The 18,256-nt window shown below is 34.3% G+C and overlaps 1 protein-coding gene across 3 annotated transcripts in view; it reads left to right on the top strand.

Annotated features, from left to right (window-relative positions):
• The window catches only part of TRPM7 (transient receptor potential cation channel subfamily M member 7), a 127,571-nt gene that overhangs the window by 21,941 nt on the left and 87,374 nt on the right, over positions 1–18,256 (top strand). For all 3 annotated transcript variants that reach the window (XM_074294493.1, XM_074294494.1, XM_074294496.1), the window contains exon 2: positions 14,677–14,756. In XM_074294493.1, coding sequence (XP_074150594.1) covers positions 14,677–14,756 — 80 coding nt within the window. The remainder of the gene's footprint in view (positions 1–14,676; positions 14,757–18,256) is intronic.

Below are 18,256 nucleotides of genomic sequence, written 5' to 3'. Positions count from 1 at the left end.
TCATTTCACTTAGCATCAGTTCATGTAAGTCTCTCCAAGCCTCTCTGTATTCATCCTGCTGGTCATTTCTTACAGAACAATAATATTCCATAACATTCATATATCATAATTTACCCAGCCATTCTCCAATTGATGGGCATTCACTCAGTTTCCAGTTTCTAGCCACTACAAAAAGGTATGCCACAAACATTTTGGCACATACAAGTTCCTTTCCCTTCTTTAAGATCTCTTTGGGGTATAAGCTCAAAGTAGTAACACTGCTGGATCAAAGGGTATGCACAGTTTGACAACTTTTTGAGCATAGTTCCAAATTGCTCTCCAGAATGGTTGGATTCTTTCACAACTCCACCAACAATGCATCAGTGTCCCAGTTTCATGGATAATTTTTCAACATTGACCCTTGCAAAACCTTCTGTTCCAATTTCCCCCTCCTCCCTTTTCCCCACCCTCTCCCCTAAATGGCAAGTTATCCAATATATGTTAAACATGATAAAAAATATATATATGTTAAATCCAAAGTATGCATATATATTTATACAATTCCTTCTGCACACAAAAAAAAGATCAAAAAGGAAAAAATGAGAAAGAAAATATAATGCAAGCAAACAGCAGCATAAAGAGTGAAAATGCTTTATTGTAATCCACACTCGGTTCCCACACTCTTCTCTTTGAGTGGCTCTCTTCATCACAAGACCATTGGAACTTGGCCCTGTCATTTTCTAGTTTTGCAGAGAAGCTTCTAGCTTCAGTTCAGTTTCTTTATATTAATTATTTCTGACCTTCATTTGTTTTATTCAACTTGGATTTTCATTGTTTTAGATTTCATATTTTTCTTCTTTTTTTTTTTAATTATAGCTTTTTATTTATAAGATATATACATGGGTAATTTTACAGCATTGACAATTGCCAAGCCTTTTGTTCTAATTTTTCCCCATCCCTCCTCCCCCAGATGGCAGGTTGACCAATACATGTTACATATGTTAAAGTATAAATTAAATGCAATATATGTATACATGTCCAAACAATTGTTTTGCTATACAAAAAGAATCAGACTTTTATATAGTGTACGATTAGCCTGTGAAGGAAATCAAAAATGCAGGCGGACAAAAATAGGGGTATTGGGAATTCTATGTAGTGGTTCATAGTCATCTCCCAGAGTTCTTTCGCTGGGTGAAAAAAGATTTCTTTCCTGATTTCCAACTTCCTTTGGGACTGATCTTTGATTTCAAGATCTGATCAAAACCACCTTTTTGTATTCCAAGGGGAGCGATCCGTATCTGAGCCAGTTTGGGCAGTACCCAGCCCCCATCGGATCTGAGCTGGCTTGGGTTTTCAGCCCCCATTCTAATGATCTGCTCAGATAGCCTAACCCCCACCTGGTGGGTTCTGGCCTTCAAGGAATCAATCTGGAACTCCACCCATAAGCCCCTTCAAGCAGATAAAAGAGCCAAGGTGGAATCATCCCTTGGCAGAGAGTTGAAAGATGCCAGCAATGTGCCTTACATCACAGACTCTTTGTCCCGCCACTTTTGGTGTATTTCTTCCTCTAATACCTTTTACTAACCAGACTTTAACTTTACTTCCAAACCCTACAATAAACCTCTTTTTATCAATCTAGGTTTTCAGGCCTGTAAATTGATTTACAGAGGTTTCTTGCCGCCACTAGGTCTCATTTAACTTTGTATCCTTGCGCCGAATCCAAAGGGGTTGCAGGGGAGCTCCGTTTGACTCCCTGTACTCCAATCCTGCCACTAGACCTCAATTAATCCTAATTTAATGAGGTATAGACCTCATCATTAGATATATACCTACCTCATCATAACTGGTTCAGTTCATTACTGCTCTATTGGAACTGATTTGGTTCATCTCATTGTTGAAGAGGGCCACATCCCTCGGAATTGATCATCATATAGTATTGTTGTTGAAGTATATAATGATCTCCTGTTCCTGCTCATTTCCCTCAGCATCAGTTCATGTAAATCTCTCCAGGCCTTTCTGAAATCATCTTGTTGGTCATTTTTACAGAACAATAATATTCCATAACATTCATATACCACAATTTATTAAGCCATTCTCCAATTGATGAGCATGTTTTGGATTTCTTGAGATCTTAATAGAACATCAGAATTTTTCTACATTAGCTTTGTTTGGGAATTCTCTCTGATTTCCTTACTTCTCAAACCTTAGTAATGGTTTCTTTTTTTTTTTGTTGTTGTTTATTTTTGTTTTGTGTTTTGTTTTTAATGGAGTTTTGACTCTTTGTATCACCTTAATTTTATGTTTGTCTTTCATTTGCAAATTATTCTGTTATACTTTCATTTGTTGGATTCCATTCTTTTTGATTGGGGGGGCGGAGGCAATTGGGGTTAAGTGACTTGTCCAAGGTCACAAAGCTAGGATGTGTTAAGTCCTCCTGACTTCAGGGCTGGTACTTTTTCCACTGCTCCACCTAGCTGCTCCTTTTTGCTTCTTTTTTGAAAAAGTCCTTTAATTCAAATGCCAGGTTTCTCACTTTGGTTGTGGATTCCTGTTAGGTATTGAGATCTTTTGCCTTTCTGTAGGTAGCACTTCTGAAGTTTTCTTTTGTGGAAGTGATATTTATCCTTAGAGGTATTTTTGATTGCACAACTTTTCTTGTCTTACTATGCCATGCTGTTGGTTTCTGCCAACTTTAATAGTTCCTAGGAGTCCAGTTTCTGAGGTTGAGAGTGGAAGATGTGCCTTGAATTCCAACTCAATAATAGTTAACATTTATTTGGTGTTTTAAGTTTTACAAAGTACTTTATATACATTGTTCTCCTTTGATCTTCAATTATTTGCTGTAGGAGCTGCTTTTTAAAAATTTCAACTTAAATTTTATTATACAAATTCTAATTACCAACTTTGTCAAATGCTAATACAGCTAATATGTTTTTTTTCCATCACCAAGAAGGCAATTTAAATATATATATTTTCATTACTCCCAATATCCTTATTAGGTGATATACTATTATGCCATTTCAGGTTCCCCATCTGTAAAATGACAATAACAATAGCACCAACCTCACAGAGTTATGTGTTGAGAAGCTCAGATATATTCACATATATTGTGAAGTGCTCTGTAAACCTTAAAATGCTATATAAATGGTACCTATTCTTATTTTGCCCAACTGTTAATTTCCTTTGTTGTTGGGAAAAGCTTTATGTGTCAAACTGAAGAGTTTATTTATTTATTTATTTATTTATTTTTGAGACAATAGTGAGTAATTGAAGATTCTTGAAGATTATTTTAATTGAACTTTCTAGGAAGATTATTTTACCAGTTCTATGGAGAGTAGATTGAAGGAGGGAGATGATTAGAAGCTTAGAGATCAGTAGGGGAACTATTACAAAAGTCTGGGAGGGCTGATGTCTTGAACTAGTATACTAGCATTGTGAGTTAGAAGAAGGAAGAAATGAATGTAGAAAGATATGGAGTTATTATTAATAAGATTGGGTAACTGGAAATGAGAGTGATTGTGGGAGGTTAGGAAGCTGAAAAGATGATAGTACCATTTGTACAAGGAAAATGATGAATTCTATTTTGAATAAGGAAGTGAATTTACTAGAGGATTGACTGAATGAATTCTCTCCCTTAGTACATTTAAGCACAGTTTACATCATGGAATGTCAGGACAAAACTTGAAACACTATTATCTGACTTAAATACAGGTAACTACAGTCAGATTTAGTGAGTTACTGAACTTTGATTCCTTTTGCATACCTTAAGTTTGTTTTGTAGTTTAATCCCAAATCACAAATTTACTCCTCTGGAAAGGATATCGCAGCCCTCTATGCAAGTATTTTTTGCTGGAAATATTTGAGGTATGAAGCTAGAGTAATGATTTGTACTGGAAGAGAATGAAGATAGTGGGTCCTAAAGGATCTAATCTTTTTCCCTCCTACTCCCCAATAAGAGGTATGAGGATTGTTTAGGTGTTCTATGATATGTGAGATCCCTGATATTGTCAAAGAAAGTTATCATAGCATCATATATTAGAACTGGAAGGGAACTTCAGAGGTCATCTAATCTAGCCTCATTATGTAGATTCATCTTCTACAAAAGTAACTCCTTTTTTATTTTTAAATGTATTTGTTTTAATTTTTTTATCATTTTTTTATATTTTTAAAAATTATTTTATAATTACAACTTTTTTTTGGACAGTACATATGTATGGGTAATTTTTTTACAACATTATCCCTTGTACTCAATTCTATTCTGAATTTTCCCTCCACCCCCTTCCCCTAGATGGCAGGCAGTCCCATACATGTTAAATGTGCTATGGTATATCCCAGATACAATATATGTGTGCAGAACTGAATTTCTTGTTGCCCAGGAAGAATTGGATTCAGAAGGTAAAAATAACCTGGGAAGAAAAACAAAAAAGCAAACAGTTTACACTCATTTCCTAGTGTTCCTTCTCTGGGTGTAGCTGATTCTCTCCATCAATTGGAACTGAATTAGATCTTTTCTTTGTTGAAGATATACACTTCCATCAGAATACATCCTCATACAGTATCGTTATTGAAGTGTATAATGATTTCCTAGTTCTGCTCATTTCGCTCAGCATCAGTTCATGTAAGTCTCTCCAATCTTCTCTGTATTCATCCTGCTGGTCATTTCTTAACAGAACAATAATATTCCACAACATTCATTTACCATAACTTAGCCATTCTCCAGTTGATGGGCATCCATTTATTTTCTAGTTTCTAGGCACCACAAAAAGGGCTGCCACAAACATTTTGGCACATACAAGTCCCTTTCCTTTCTTTAGTATTTCTTTGGGATGTAAGCCCAGTAGTAGCACTGCTGGATCAAAGGGTATGCATGGTTTGATAACTTTTTAGGCATAATTCCAGATTGTTCTCTAGAATAGTTGGATTCTTTCACAACTCCACCAACAATGTATCAGTGTTGCAGTACAAAACTAACTCCTAAATGATTTTCATGAAGCATAGGACCTAATGTAATTTTTCTACACAGTAAACTCCAATGGCTCCCCATTGTATTAGGATGAAAAATCAATTCTGTTAGGCTTTTAAAAAGTCTTTCCTACCAGATTCCAACCTACCCTTTCAATCTTGTTATCCATGTCTTTTTTTGCACTGAGCTTCTTTCTTTTTCTCACACATTACATTTCATGTCTTATTTCCTTCAACACAATTTATTTCATTTATTTAATATATTTTAAAATATGTTTATTTTATTACTTATTATCAATAAAATAAAAAGCAACTTGTTTAGTGCTCTACACTTTAGTATATATGCTTCTTAATTGATTAAAGAGTTGAAGTAGAATTAAAACCCAGATCCCTGACTCTAAATCCAGGCATTTTCTGCTACACAACTGGGAGATTCTGAATATATTGCACTTCTGATATTTCTACCAGAAAACTGGACAGAGAATGGGAAAGAGCCGGGGGAGAGGGGGAAGAGAAGTGAGAAAAGAAGTATTAGGAAGTGAATAGTGTGCCTGTACTCTCATCTGGCCTTGGACAGATCTGTGATCCTGGACAGGTCATACAACCCTGTTTAGCTGAGTTTTCTCATCTCGAAAATGAGGTGAGAGAAAAATGAGAAACAACTCCAGTATCTTTCTTTGCTTGAAACAGTCCAAATGGGGGTCAGAGAGCCAGATACAACTGAAAACTGATGAACAAAGCAATAGCTTTTAGACCATATTGAGCTTTTGATATCAAGACTGGATGATGTATTAAAACTGTCTACCATCTTTAGTTTATATTAACCAACAATATTATCATGTACATTTTAAAATATATATTCTAGCCATGGGAGACAAACAATTGAAAATGTCCTGAGTTGGGAGATGTCTTCTGTAAGGAATAACACAGACGCCAATATCACCAAATCTCAAAATGTAGATGGGAATAAGATGAAAAAAAGACTATGAGGGAAGGAAGGGCCAGATTATGGAAAGCTTGGAAAGTCATTTGATTCTAGGGGGGTGATCAGTAATCATTTAAGTTTTCTTAAAGGGGACAATAGTGAGATATAATTTTTGTCTGAGACCTCATAAATTCTTTTTTCCCCCCCTGAGGCTGGGGTTAAGTGACTTGCCCAGGGTCACACAGCTAGGAAGTGTTAAGTGTCTGAGACCAGATTTGAACTCCAGTCCTCCTGAATTCAGGGCTGGTGCTCTATCCACTGCACCACCTAGCTGCCCCCTCATAAATTCTTTATCAGGGATCTATTTGTAATATTATAAGGGTGTAAATGTATCATTCTGCTAATACCTACAAGTTGTGGTATTCTGATTCACAACCACATATCTTCAACAGAATAATAATGCTTTTAAAGTAGAAAGATTCTTGTTTCCAAGCTAAAGTAGGGTAGTTTTGCAAAATTTTCCTTTTATGTCACCATTTCTGGATCCAGCTCATTTTTATTTAAAGTACATGGTCATTCATAACAATGGAATTATCTGTCTACTTGATTGTACAGTTTGCATTCTTCAGCTTCTTGCTTTTTCTTGTATGGAATATTAGACTGAACTTTTGCGTGATGGTACGATTCATTTAGGAAGTTCTGCAATATTCATAAATATAATGTCATTGACAAACAAGCAATTCAAGGAAGGGATCTTAACTGTAAGGAATCCTTATTTCATTTACACTTTGTTTTTATCCATAATTGAAAAATCCTTTTGGCAGTCATTTGATTCCTTTGTTGATGTTAATACACAGAAGATGATGGAACAAAATTCTCTTTTGCTATTTATGGACTGTTGTAGGCAATAGCATTAGAAACAGTTTTTTGAAGGAGAATCTTTGACTATTTGGTTTAAAAACAATTTCTTAATATTCATTTAAAAAATTTTCAATAATATTTTATTTTTCCAAATACATGTAAAGATAGCTTTCAATATTCATTTTTGTAAGACCTTGTGTTCCAAATTTTTCTTACTTCTTCCCTTACTTTCCCCCCAAAACAAGTAATATGAACATTAGTTCTTAAGAAATATTTTGAATTCCAAATTCCCTCTTTTCTATCCCCTCTCCCTTCACTGACATGATGTGCAACTTGATGTTATACACATGCAATCATGCAGAACATTTTCTAATCAGTCATGGTATAAAAGAAAATAGATTTTTAAAAATGAAAAAAAAAAATAAAGTAAAAAATATCATGCTTCAATCTGCATTCAGACACCATCAATGCTTTCTCTGGAGGCAGCATTTTTCATCATGAATCCTGTGGAATTGTCTTGGATTATATTAATCAGAATAACTAAGTCATTTACAGTTGATCATCATGCAGTATTGCTGTTGTATGCTCCATGTTCTCCTGGTTCTACTTACTTTACTTTATCACTTCATTTAAGTCTTTTCAGGGTTTTCTGAATTCATTCATCTTGTAGCACAATGATAGACCATTACATTCATATACCATAACGTGTTAAACCATTTCCCAGTTGATGGGCATCCCCTCAGTTTTCAATTCTTTACTGCCAAAACAAGAACTGCTGTAAATATTTTTTTACAACTATTTCCTTTTCCATTTAAATTTTTTTTTTTTTAATATGTCTTTGGGTCTGTAGTGATATCGCTGGTTCACAGGTACCCATAAGTTTTATAGCCCTTGGAATATAGTTCCAGATTACTCTCCATAATGGTTAGATCTAATCACAACTCTACCAGCAGTGCATTAGTGTCCCAGTTTTCAAATTTCCTCCAACATTTATCATTTTCCTTTTCTGTCATATTAGGCAATCTGATAAATATGAAGTAGTACTTCAGAGGTGTTTTAATTTTCATTCCTCTAATTAATGGCAATTTAGAATTTTTTTTTTAAATGTGATCGTAGATAGCTTTAATTTCTTTGTCTGAAAACTGTCTCTTTATGTATTTTGACCTCAAAGGCCTTTGGTAAGAGGATGATTAAGAGGAAGATGGAGGCAAAGTGCTGAAGTCAAGGTAGAGAATTCCATGTGTAGGTGAGGATGAGATGTAGTGTATCCAGTCATAGAGAGGATAAGCAGGAATTTATTTAATTCTGATGAGGAATCAGATTTCTGTTTATGCAAGAAAATTGGAAGGACTATGAAAGAAAGTGATGCTGATAGGAAGGGCAGTTTTTTTTTTTTGTTTTTTTTTTGTTTTTGTTTTTAACAATATGAGACTGCTAGAGACATAAGAATTTGGTAGATGAAAGGACAGAGATGAATGGGGATGGAAGGTAGTGAGTGATAGCAGAGGAAGGAAGTTTTCATGTAATCGAGAGGTTCTTAACTTTTTTGTTGTTGTTGTGGACCTTTTGGGCAATTTAGTGAAATCTATTAGCACCATTCTTAGAATAATAATTTTAAATGCACAAAGTACATATAGTTACAAATGAAATCACTTATTAAAATTGTCAATATATTAAAAATAAAACAAATTTAGAGATCCCCTGAAACCTGCCTATAGATCTCTTTAGAGTACCTGAACCCTGGGTTAAGTTCCTCTGATTTAAGCTCTATGGTAAGGATCTCAACATGGCAGAGATCTTTTAAGATAAGGAATAATTTTTCTTAATAAACTTAGAAATAATTTCCTTATAGTTGTACCCTATATATACAGTACAGACTAAATATAGTCTGTATCTATATGTCTATATCTATATGTCTATAACAAACTATTTTTCTTTTTAAAATTTTAATATTTACATTTTAAAATTCAATCTGTTTGACCTTCTCTTAAGAAGTGTCACTTATATATTCTCACAATTTTAGTGAGTCATTTAAATAAGTTACATGTAGTTCCAATATCTGATCTTGGTCTACTATTACTTTGTCATGTGATATGTCATGAGACTGAGCTGTGATAAATTCTCACTTGACTATTAACCCTGCCTGTAAAGTTTCTAAGCAGTAGCTTAGAGGCAGAAATTCCAAACAAATCTCTTTATCTTTTTACTTCATACCATCTACACCCAATGAATCTCATTAAGTAATAAATGAACAACTATTTCAATAAGTGAAATCATTGATCTAACCTTTTTAGAATTTCCTTTTTTCACTTTTATTGCAAGTCATAGCTTTTTTTTTTTTTAAAGTCACCAATACAAAAAAGTGTTTTATAATTTTGAAAAATTAAATTTTTTTTCTCATTTTAAGTTGTCAAAGCAGGGCCCTTATTTTCCAATTCTTAATTGTAATTTGACATCCATAATATTGATCTTTATTACCCCCTCATGTAACATCAGGAAGAATGCAAATAAAGCCTCTGGAGAATGTTAATGACATACATTATTAAGAACTTTAGTATTAGAGACATAAGAAGATTTAGAGTCTGAAAACATGATATGAACTTTAAATTGGTAACAATGTGATTTTTATCCTTTAAGGAGGATACAATTTAATTTAGATGACATGGTAAATGATGGGATGAGAAAAAATGGTGTTGAAGAAAAAGTTTTAAAAACTTTTCTCTTTGGGGTACCATCATTCTTTCACACTCCCAGGAGAATAATTTTGGCTTTAGCCTTAATGCTTTGCACCATTTATTTAATCAGTTGTTAAATTCTTATTTTACTTCCATAAGATCTGTCATACTTCTATCTGCACATAGCCAACTCCTATTAGATTGTAAGCTCCTTGAAAGTAAATTTTTTGTGTCCCCAGTGCTTAATTAATTTCAGTGTCAGACTAAGTGAATTTTAGAGAACAGGAAGGTGCAGTAATATATAGTAAAAGTATAGTTGGTCTTTAAATGATAAATAAATAGGAGTTGATGAGATTGAGCAGAGGTATGACAAATTCTGGATTTAAAGGAAATTGTTTAGATAGAAGTGTGGAAAGAGGAGTTAAGTAAGGAGGGACTTAAGGTAGGGAGACTGATGCCATTGCAGTAATCTGAGTTAAGAGTTGATGAGGGCTTAACCTAGAATATATGAGGAGTGAGAAAGGTTCTGATGCAAGTGATCCTGTAGAGGTTGAAATGGCAAAATTTGGCAAATGATTAGATAAGTGAGGAGTCAAAGGAAACACTGGGGTTATAAACTTGACTCCAGATGAATGGTGGTACCTTTAATATGAATTATAAAAATTTGGAAGATAATGATTTTTTAAGTACCTACTATGTACTTTATTTTTTAAAAATAACTTTATTGACAGTTACATATGCATGGGTAATTTTTTACAACATTATCCCTTGCACTAACTTCTGTTTCGATTTTTCCCTTCCCTCTCTTCACCCCCTTCCTGATGTCAGGCAGTCTTATACATATTAAATATGTTATAATATATCCTAGATATGAAGAGAATGATTTTGAAGACAAAATTCTGTTTGGGTACCGATTGAACAATCTCATGGTGTGATAAATTTTGGACTTTTCAGAGGTTGTTATGAAAAAAAAAATGGTGTGTAGACTCCAAAGTACTTAATAAAAATGGCAGTTATCTTTATTATCCTTTTCTGGACAACTGCCTTATTTTCTCTTTGTTTTTATCTATACATTATTTCCTACTTATTAGGTATTTTGAACTGGATTTCTCCCCAAGTCCAAACTCATTAAGTCTAAAACAAAACTCTTTTTATCTTGCTTCCCCAATCTACTTTTCACAAATTTCTAATTCCCTGACATTACTAGCTCCTCTTACCATCACTCAGGTTTACAACCTCAGAGTCACCTAATTCTCTTTCTCTCAATAGATTAATCTTTTTTGACTCATAATGTCTCTTGCATCTATCCCCTTCTTTCCTCTAATTTGGCCAACACTTTATTTAAGTAATGCCTTCAATTTTGCTCTAGATTATGGGCAATAGCTTCCTAACTGATGTTCCTGGCTCAGTTTTCACTCCAATACATTCTCTAAATAACTGCCAAAACGATATTGCTAGAGTTAAATACAGAAAATTATGTTTGGCATTTGAAACCTTTCTCTACCTCTTCATCTCTTAAGCCTTCATATACGTGTAATTCAATTCCAATATTGTTTTAAGAGAGCCAAGTTGAGAAGTGTGTTTAGCACTTTGTCTTGATATACCTGTCTATACAACAGGCCTTTTCCCCCATGCCTGGAATGCACTTTCTCTTTATTTCTGCCTGTTGGGATACTTAATTAAAAAAAAAATTAGCTCAATTTGGAATTATTCCCAAAGGGCTATCAAACTATGTATATCCTTTGGTCTAGCTATTGGCATAAAAATAAAACAAAACTCAGCTCAAGTCCCACCTTCTACAAAAAGTTTTATTCTTCCCCAACCCCAACTATTGATGTCTTCCCCCCACCTAAAATTAGCTTGTAATTATTTTGAATGTTGTCATTCAGTTAGTAAAGATTTAATAACCATGTATTATGTGCTAAGTATGGGATATAAAGAAAGGCAAAAATAGGTAAGCAGTTCAATGTTAAGGGAGGAAGCAATATGTAAACAACTTTGTATGGACAAATTATTATCCAATTGGGAAATTATCAATAAAAGAAAAAAGTTAAAAGAAAAAGTGATCAGAAAAGGTTTCCTATAGAAGGTAAGATTTTAGCTGGTATTTAAAGGAAGTTGGGCAACTAAGTTGCAAAGTGAATAGAATTTGGGATCAGATTGACTCATTTTCTTGAGTTCAAATATGACCTTACACCCTTAGAAGCTACATAACACTGGGCAAGTCTGATGACTCAGTTTCTTCATCTGTAAAATGACTTGGAGAAGGAAATGGCAAGCCATTCAGATATCTTTGCCAAAAAACAACTAAACCCAATAAGAGATCATGAAGAATTAGACACAAATGAATTAACTGAACCACATCAACACATAAAGGAACTGAGAGAAGCTAGGAAATGAAGAAGAGGGAGAACATTCTAGGTATGGGGGAGGAGGACATTAAAAATAGCTGAAGTTTGGCAAATTATTCACTATATCATAAGAGTAAACAAAGATGGAGTTCTAGAGAAGAAGATGGAAAGGTGTTAGGGGTAGGTTATGGAGGATTTTGAATGTCAAATCGGATTTCATTTTTAGTTCTGTAGTTAATGTGATAAGTGTGGGTGATAGGGAGCTACTGGAACACTGACTAGGAGGGAGTGATGTAGTTACATAAGAAGATCATTTTGACAACTGAGTGGAGGATGGACTGGAGTGGAAAGAAATTTATTGTAGGGACACTAACCAGCTATTGCAATAGCCCAGGCATGAAATGGTGAGGGGTCTGTCTGTATATGGTGGTGCCAGTGTCAGAGGAGATAAGGGCACAAGAGAGAGAGAATTTTAAAAAGATAAAATCAGTGGTCCTTGGCAATAAATTGGATATGAAGGAGGTGATGGTGAAGAGTTGGTGGCACAGAGATTGTGATCCTCAGTAAATGGAGATTGGGACTCTTACAGTGGGACAGAAGTAAGGGTTAACTAAAATGTTAATTTCATTACATTTTAGCTGTCTAGTAGACAGTTGTAAACGTGAGACTGGAGGCTAGCAGAGATATTAGGGCTGAATAGTGCTTTGATGATTATCTACATAGTTGTGAATAATTAAATCCATAAAACTGATGAGAGATCCTTAAGAAAGAGTGTAGAGAGAGCAGACAGCTCAGGATTGAATGCTGTAGGATATCCAGGTTAGCACAAATAGTGATGGATGAAAATTCAGTTTAGTAAATTGAGATGAAAGTAATCATTTGCTTTGGTAAATATCTCTCTAAATTATCTCTCTTGATAGTACTAAAACTCCTTGGGGACAGGAGGTCTCATGTGTTACTTTGTATCCAGTGATCTAACTAGCCCATAAATGCCTCAAAAATAACTTGTTGATTGACTGATTTAATATTTCTAAACTTAAAAATCCCCACTATTTTTATTCTTTCCTCATAATGTCCCTCTGCTCACAGTTTCTATGTTTTGGTTTTTTTTGGCACTCACATAATAAAGAGAAATTGCTGATATTAATGTGGATGTAAAATGCTTTTTTATTTTATATTTCTGTGATAATTTGTTTTCTTAGAACCAATAAATGACTGGTATACTTTCCTTTTTAAGGAAACTCAGATTGCCCTTCTATTTTTAGCTTTAGTTTTTTTAGGGTCAAATTTTGGCTCTAGCTGGTAAAACAGTGAACTTTTGGTTTTACATTATAATTCTACAGTATTTTAGCATCTTGTGTTTATTATTCCATCTAATGATATGCAATGATTGTTTTCTCAATCCCTGATTAGAAACAATTTTCAAAAAATTACAAGCACTCTTGAAAACAACTATATATAATCTTGGGATGCATTTAAAATCATTTGTGGGAGAAGAATCAGACAAGTGCCAAAAAGTTTGTAAGCAAGAATTTTAAATAAAATGTAGAGAGCAGCAAGGAGAAAGTATTTTGAAGTACATTTTAAGATAATTTTCAGTGTATTTAAATAATGAGCAAGGGATAAGTAAGGGGGCATAAGAGGAATTTGAACATAAAAAGTAACCAATAAATTTATATTTCCTGTAATATGTAGGACTCTTTTCAAACACCTTAATCTTCTAGTTCCTTAATCTTGGATCTTCTTCCCATTATCGATAAATGTGCCATAATTTAAAACAATGAATGAGTGAGTAAAAAAAATGCATTTAAAACTGACATTCCTCTTTTTGATCACAAATTTTGATCATTTTTCCCTATGACTTAACCATCCTCAATCCATTCTCCAACCTCATCTTAACCTCCAATCACTTCAACCTTCAGCACTTTTTCAGCCCATTATCTCTGCATTGACTTCACTTTTTTCTCTTTTCCAATCCTTACTATAGTTAGTGAACTCCTTATTGGCTTTTATTCTAGAATATCTTGCCTTCTTGTCCTATCATCTCTTATTCCTTTCCAAAACTCAATCCTGTATTAACTCTCATTAGTCTCCTTATCTCCTTTTTACATGTTCCTAAACCAAGCTAGATGGGAGAAAGTCATACATTGGGTCACTTGTAATCTCACAACAGGAAAGTAGTCATTTTTCAAATTAGTAATTGATTGTCACATTTCCAAGCAAAGTTTCTAGCAACTCCTTTAGATAGATAAAATAGGGATACAAGTCAAACATTTGCTGATAATAATCAAGAAGAAAATTATTTTTAAAACAATTTGTTAGTATACATATAATTTTATTATTTGCATACTAATGTGATGGATGTGCTTGTTTATTTTTACATAAAAAAATTAAATCTTGGTGAGATATTTGATACCTTTTACTTGTTGCCAAGTTTTTTGTGACCCCTTACATTCAGTTACATAATCCCATTTGGGTTCACAATTCAAAAGTTTAGGAAGCTTTGCATTAGAGGATATTCCAAAACTTCTCTTATCTCTTCAATTTTCTTATATTTCCACACATACTTTCAGTTGTGGACAAGACTTTTTATTACTATTTTTTAAAAAGGGCTTCTTTTTCTACCTTTTTTTTTTTTTTAACCTCAAAATTCCTGGCCATCTATCCCTTCTTTCATTCTTTACTTTAGCCTTTGCTGAAGTAGCCCTTTTCTTTGACAAGCCAGCTCCTCTACTTGTGCCCTTAGTCCTGTCCCCTCCCCAAGTTCTGCTGTAGATTACAATTGTAATCTCTCCTTTTCTACTGGTTCCTTCTATTCTCTATAAAACATACCTTCTTCTCAAAAAGTCCTAGTGAGGACAACTCTAATTTAGAGCCATAATTTACTACAATTATTTCATAAAGCTTCTTCTCTCTTTTTTAGTCCCAGAAATCCTGGATAGAAAATACTTTGACCAAGAGGGAATGTGTTTATATTATACCAAGTTCAAAGGATCCTCACAGGTAAGCAAACTATTGTTTCCTTCATTAAATTTCTCAAAATGTTTAAGCAAATTTCTGATGTTTTTGCTTATTTTCAACCACTATGTCTCACCTGATTAATTATTTTGTTTCATCTTTCTGTTTTGGAACCTCTCCTGAGAGAAGAATGTTAGGAGGCAAAAGACTTGTTCCTATACCTAAATCTCTGAGTATAAAGCACTCTGCTATACAATATTTACTTCCCATAACTCCATGAAAAGTGGCTTTTTCTTGCCATCTCCAAAAAGAGCCATAAATATGCTTATATATCCTTATTTAGAGTTTATTTTCTTAGAATTCATCTTTTTTTTTTTTAATCTACCCTTCCTTTAATCCTTATTCCCTTTTCCCTTTTGTTTTTCTCTTGAGTGTAATATATTTCTGTATCTCTGCACGCACATGCATGCGTGTGTGTGTGTACGTGCGCACGTGCCTGCATGTGCATGCATGTATGTGTATTCTTCCCTCCATTGATTAGTTTAGATGAGGGAGGTTCAGATATCAGTCACTCTTCCTCACCTTCCTTACTTGTTCAATTTACTTTCCTTCCACTCTCCAGAGTATTCCTCTTCTCTTTTCTTTCCATCTTTTTTTCTTATCATTGTAAAACAGAACCCTTAATTAAATGTTAAGGTTCAGAAGAGATACCTGTATTAGCATGTAAGAAGTCTCCTTATTTATTCCTATTTATCTTTTTAGGTTTCACTTCATTCCTGTGTTTGAATGTCAGTTTTTATTTAGTCCTGGTCTTTCCATCAAGAAAAATCCCCCTTATTTCCCCCCCTCTTCCCGTCTACTTCTCTCTCTTTCCCCCCTGCTATTTCTTCCTGCTCCCCCCCCCCCCATCTCTTTCTCTCTTTCCCTCCCTCTCTTCTTCTTTTGAAGGTTTTTATTTTCATTAGGGTGGGAGATATGTTTTCTTTATGGAAAGGTTTTATATAACTTCACATGTGGTTTCTTAATCGTGGGTAGGGATAAAGGGAGAGAACTTAGAACTCAAAAATCTTTATAAAAAGTGTGGGAAGGAGTGTTTTCAATGTAAATGGGGAAAATATTAAATAAAAAGCTTTTTTTAAAAAATTATATTCAGTTTTACTAGGTAAGTTACTTTTTGCTTTAAACATATGAATGATTCTGACTATAAAGCCTCAATATTTGGGTTCTTTGTGATTCACATAGTATTCTCCATAGTCCTCTTTCTGGGTACAGATGACACTATCACAAGTCTATTGGAATTGGCCTGAATCATTTCATAGTTGAAAAAAAGCCACAGCCATCAGAATTATCATCACATAATCTTGCTATTGCTGTGTATAGTGTTCTCTTGGTTCTTACTTCACTGAGCATCAGTTCATGTAAGTCTTTCCAGGCCTCTTTGAAATCCTCCTCCTGATCATTTCTTACAGAACAATAATATTCCATAACATTCATACACCATAATTTATTCAGCCATTCTCCAACTGATGGGCATCCACTCAGTTTCCACTTTCTTACCACTATACAGAGGGCTGTGACAAACATTTTTGCATATGTGAGTCCCTTTCCTTCCTTTAAAATCTTTTTGGGATACAGGCCCAATAATGGCACTGCTGGATCAAAGGGCATGTGCAGCTTGATAGCCCTTTGGGCATAGTTCCAAGTTGCTCTCCAGAATGGTGTATTCATGTCCTAGTTTTTCCCTATCCCCTCTAACATTATCATTTCCTGTTAGCCAGTTTGAGAGATGTGTAGTGATACTTCAGAGTTGTCTTAATTTTTTGAGTATTTTCTCTTACATCTGGAAGCTCTGGATTCTGGCTGTAAAGTTCTTGGAGCTTTCACTTAGAAGTTTGTATCAGGAGATAACTAATAGATTCTTGCTGTTCTACTTTCTCCCTGGTTGTCAGAGAACTGCTCAGTTTTGGAACATAATGTTTAGATCCATAGATATTCCGCGCCCCTTTTGGGAGAGGGGATCATTGCTTTCAGAAAGCACAATGGCTTAGATTTTCTCTCCTGAATTTGTTGGCCTAGTTAGTTTTTTGCTGAGATATCTTACCTTTTCTTCTTGTTTGTCTTTTGACTTTTTTTTTTTTTTTTTTTTTTTTTAATATTTCTTGTTGCTTCATGGAGTCATTGGTTTCTATTTGGTCCATTTGGATTTTTAGGGAACTTGTTTGAGGCAAGATTTTACACCTCTTGTGCCAAGCTATTAATTCCTTTTTCAGTTCTTTGCCACATAGCTTTCGTTTTGTTTCCAATTTGTTATGTAGTACTCTGTTCATTTATAAAAACATTTTAAATTCTTGCTTCATTACTGTTTAGATGATTTGGAGTCACTCTCTCTTTTTTTTTTTTTAATTTGTGTCTCAAGCATCCCTATCACCATAATAATAAAATAATGTCCTATAATGATGGAATTCTTTTTTTGTTTCTTTTCTCATTCTTACAGTCTGTTTCTGGACTTTTAACTTGATGTTAAGGCTTATCTTTGATTTCTGGAGGGAAGGTATAGATATTCCTCTCTTAGTGTTGTCCTGTTCCAGGATCTTAACCCCCGCTGTTTTCTTATAAATTTGACCCTCCTCAGCGTTGGACTTAAGGCTGCTCCCTGACCTGTTAGCTGGACTAGGCAGTGAGTGACCAGAATGTCAGTAGGCCCAGGCCTTCGCTGCTTTCAGGTCCTTGCCCTAATACACAGTTACTAGATCCTGTGTGGAAGCCCCTACCTTTCAGTGTTTCAGTCTTCTGAGTTTTCCTTGCACTTCCTGCTCAGAATTCAGTGGGAGGGGAGGGGGGGAGCACTTTCTAGCTCTCTAGAGAAAATTTAGTTCCCCGTACTTTTTCCTGCTCCTCTGTTCCCTTGGCTTCCTTAGTCTTCATTAGAAATTTTTCAGTTGCAGATAATACATTTCAATAATAAGTGGTTGGTGGTTGAAGAAAATTTTTTTTTCTTTTACTGGGAAAGGATACACAGAAGTAAAATTTGAAAATCTGCTAAGGTAAGGAAAATAATATGAGGAGTGAAGAAGGAAAAATTTAAGTTTGTTTTGTTAATGATTTCCCACTTGTATTTTAGTTTGACACCACTGCTTTATTAGAATAAGAAAATGTTATCACTGTAAAAGGAAGATTACTCAAAACTTGTATATTTGACTTCTTAGATAATAGGGTATATTACTCCTATTCCATAAGTATAGAAACAAATAATCCTTTTTAGACTGCATATAAACTTTATCCTATGGATATAAAGTCTCATAACAATTTTTATATTAAGTGAATCCCTAGTTTGTTGGTTTGGCTAGTGTTGTGTAGGACTTTACTATGGCCTCTTCTACCCTACTTGGACAAATTATTTAATCTATTTAGTCCTGGTCTTTCCATCAAGAATACTTCAAAGTCCACCTGAAAATATATGTGTAAATAAATTTTTCCTTAAAATGACAGGGGGCAGCTAGGTGGCGCAGTGGATAAAGCACCAGCCCTGAACTCAGGAGGACCCG

Source organism: Sminthopsis crassicaudata, chromosome 2 (assembly GCF_048593235.1).
Source record: "Sminthopsis crassicaudata isolate SCR6 chromosome 2, ASM4859323v1, whole genome shotgun sequence".
Classification (NCBI taxonomy): Eukaryota; Metazoa; Chordata; class Mammalia; order Dasyuromorphia; family Dasyuridae; genus Sminthopsis; species Sminthopsis crassicaudata.
This window is presented reverse-complemented; position numbering and strand designations above follow the sequence as displayed.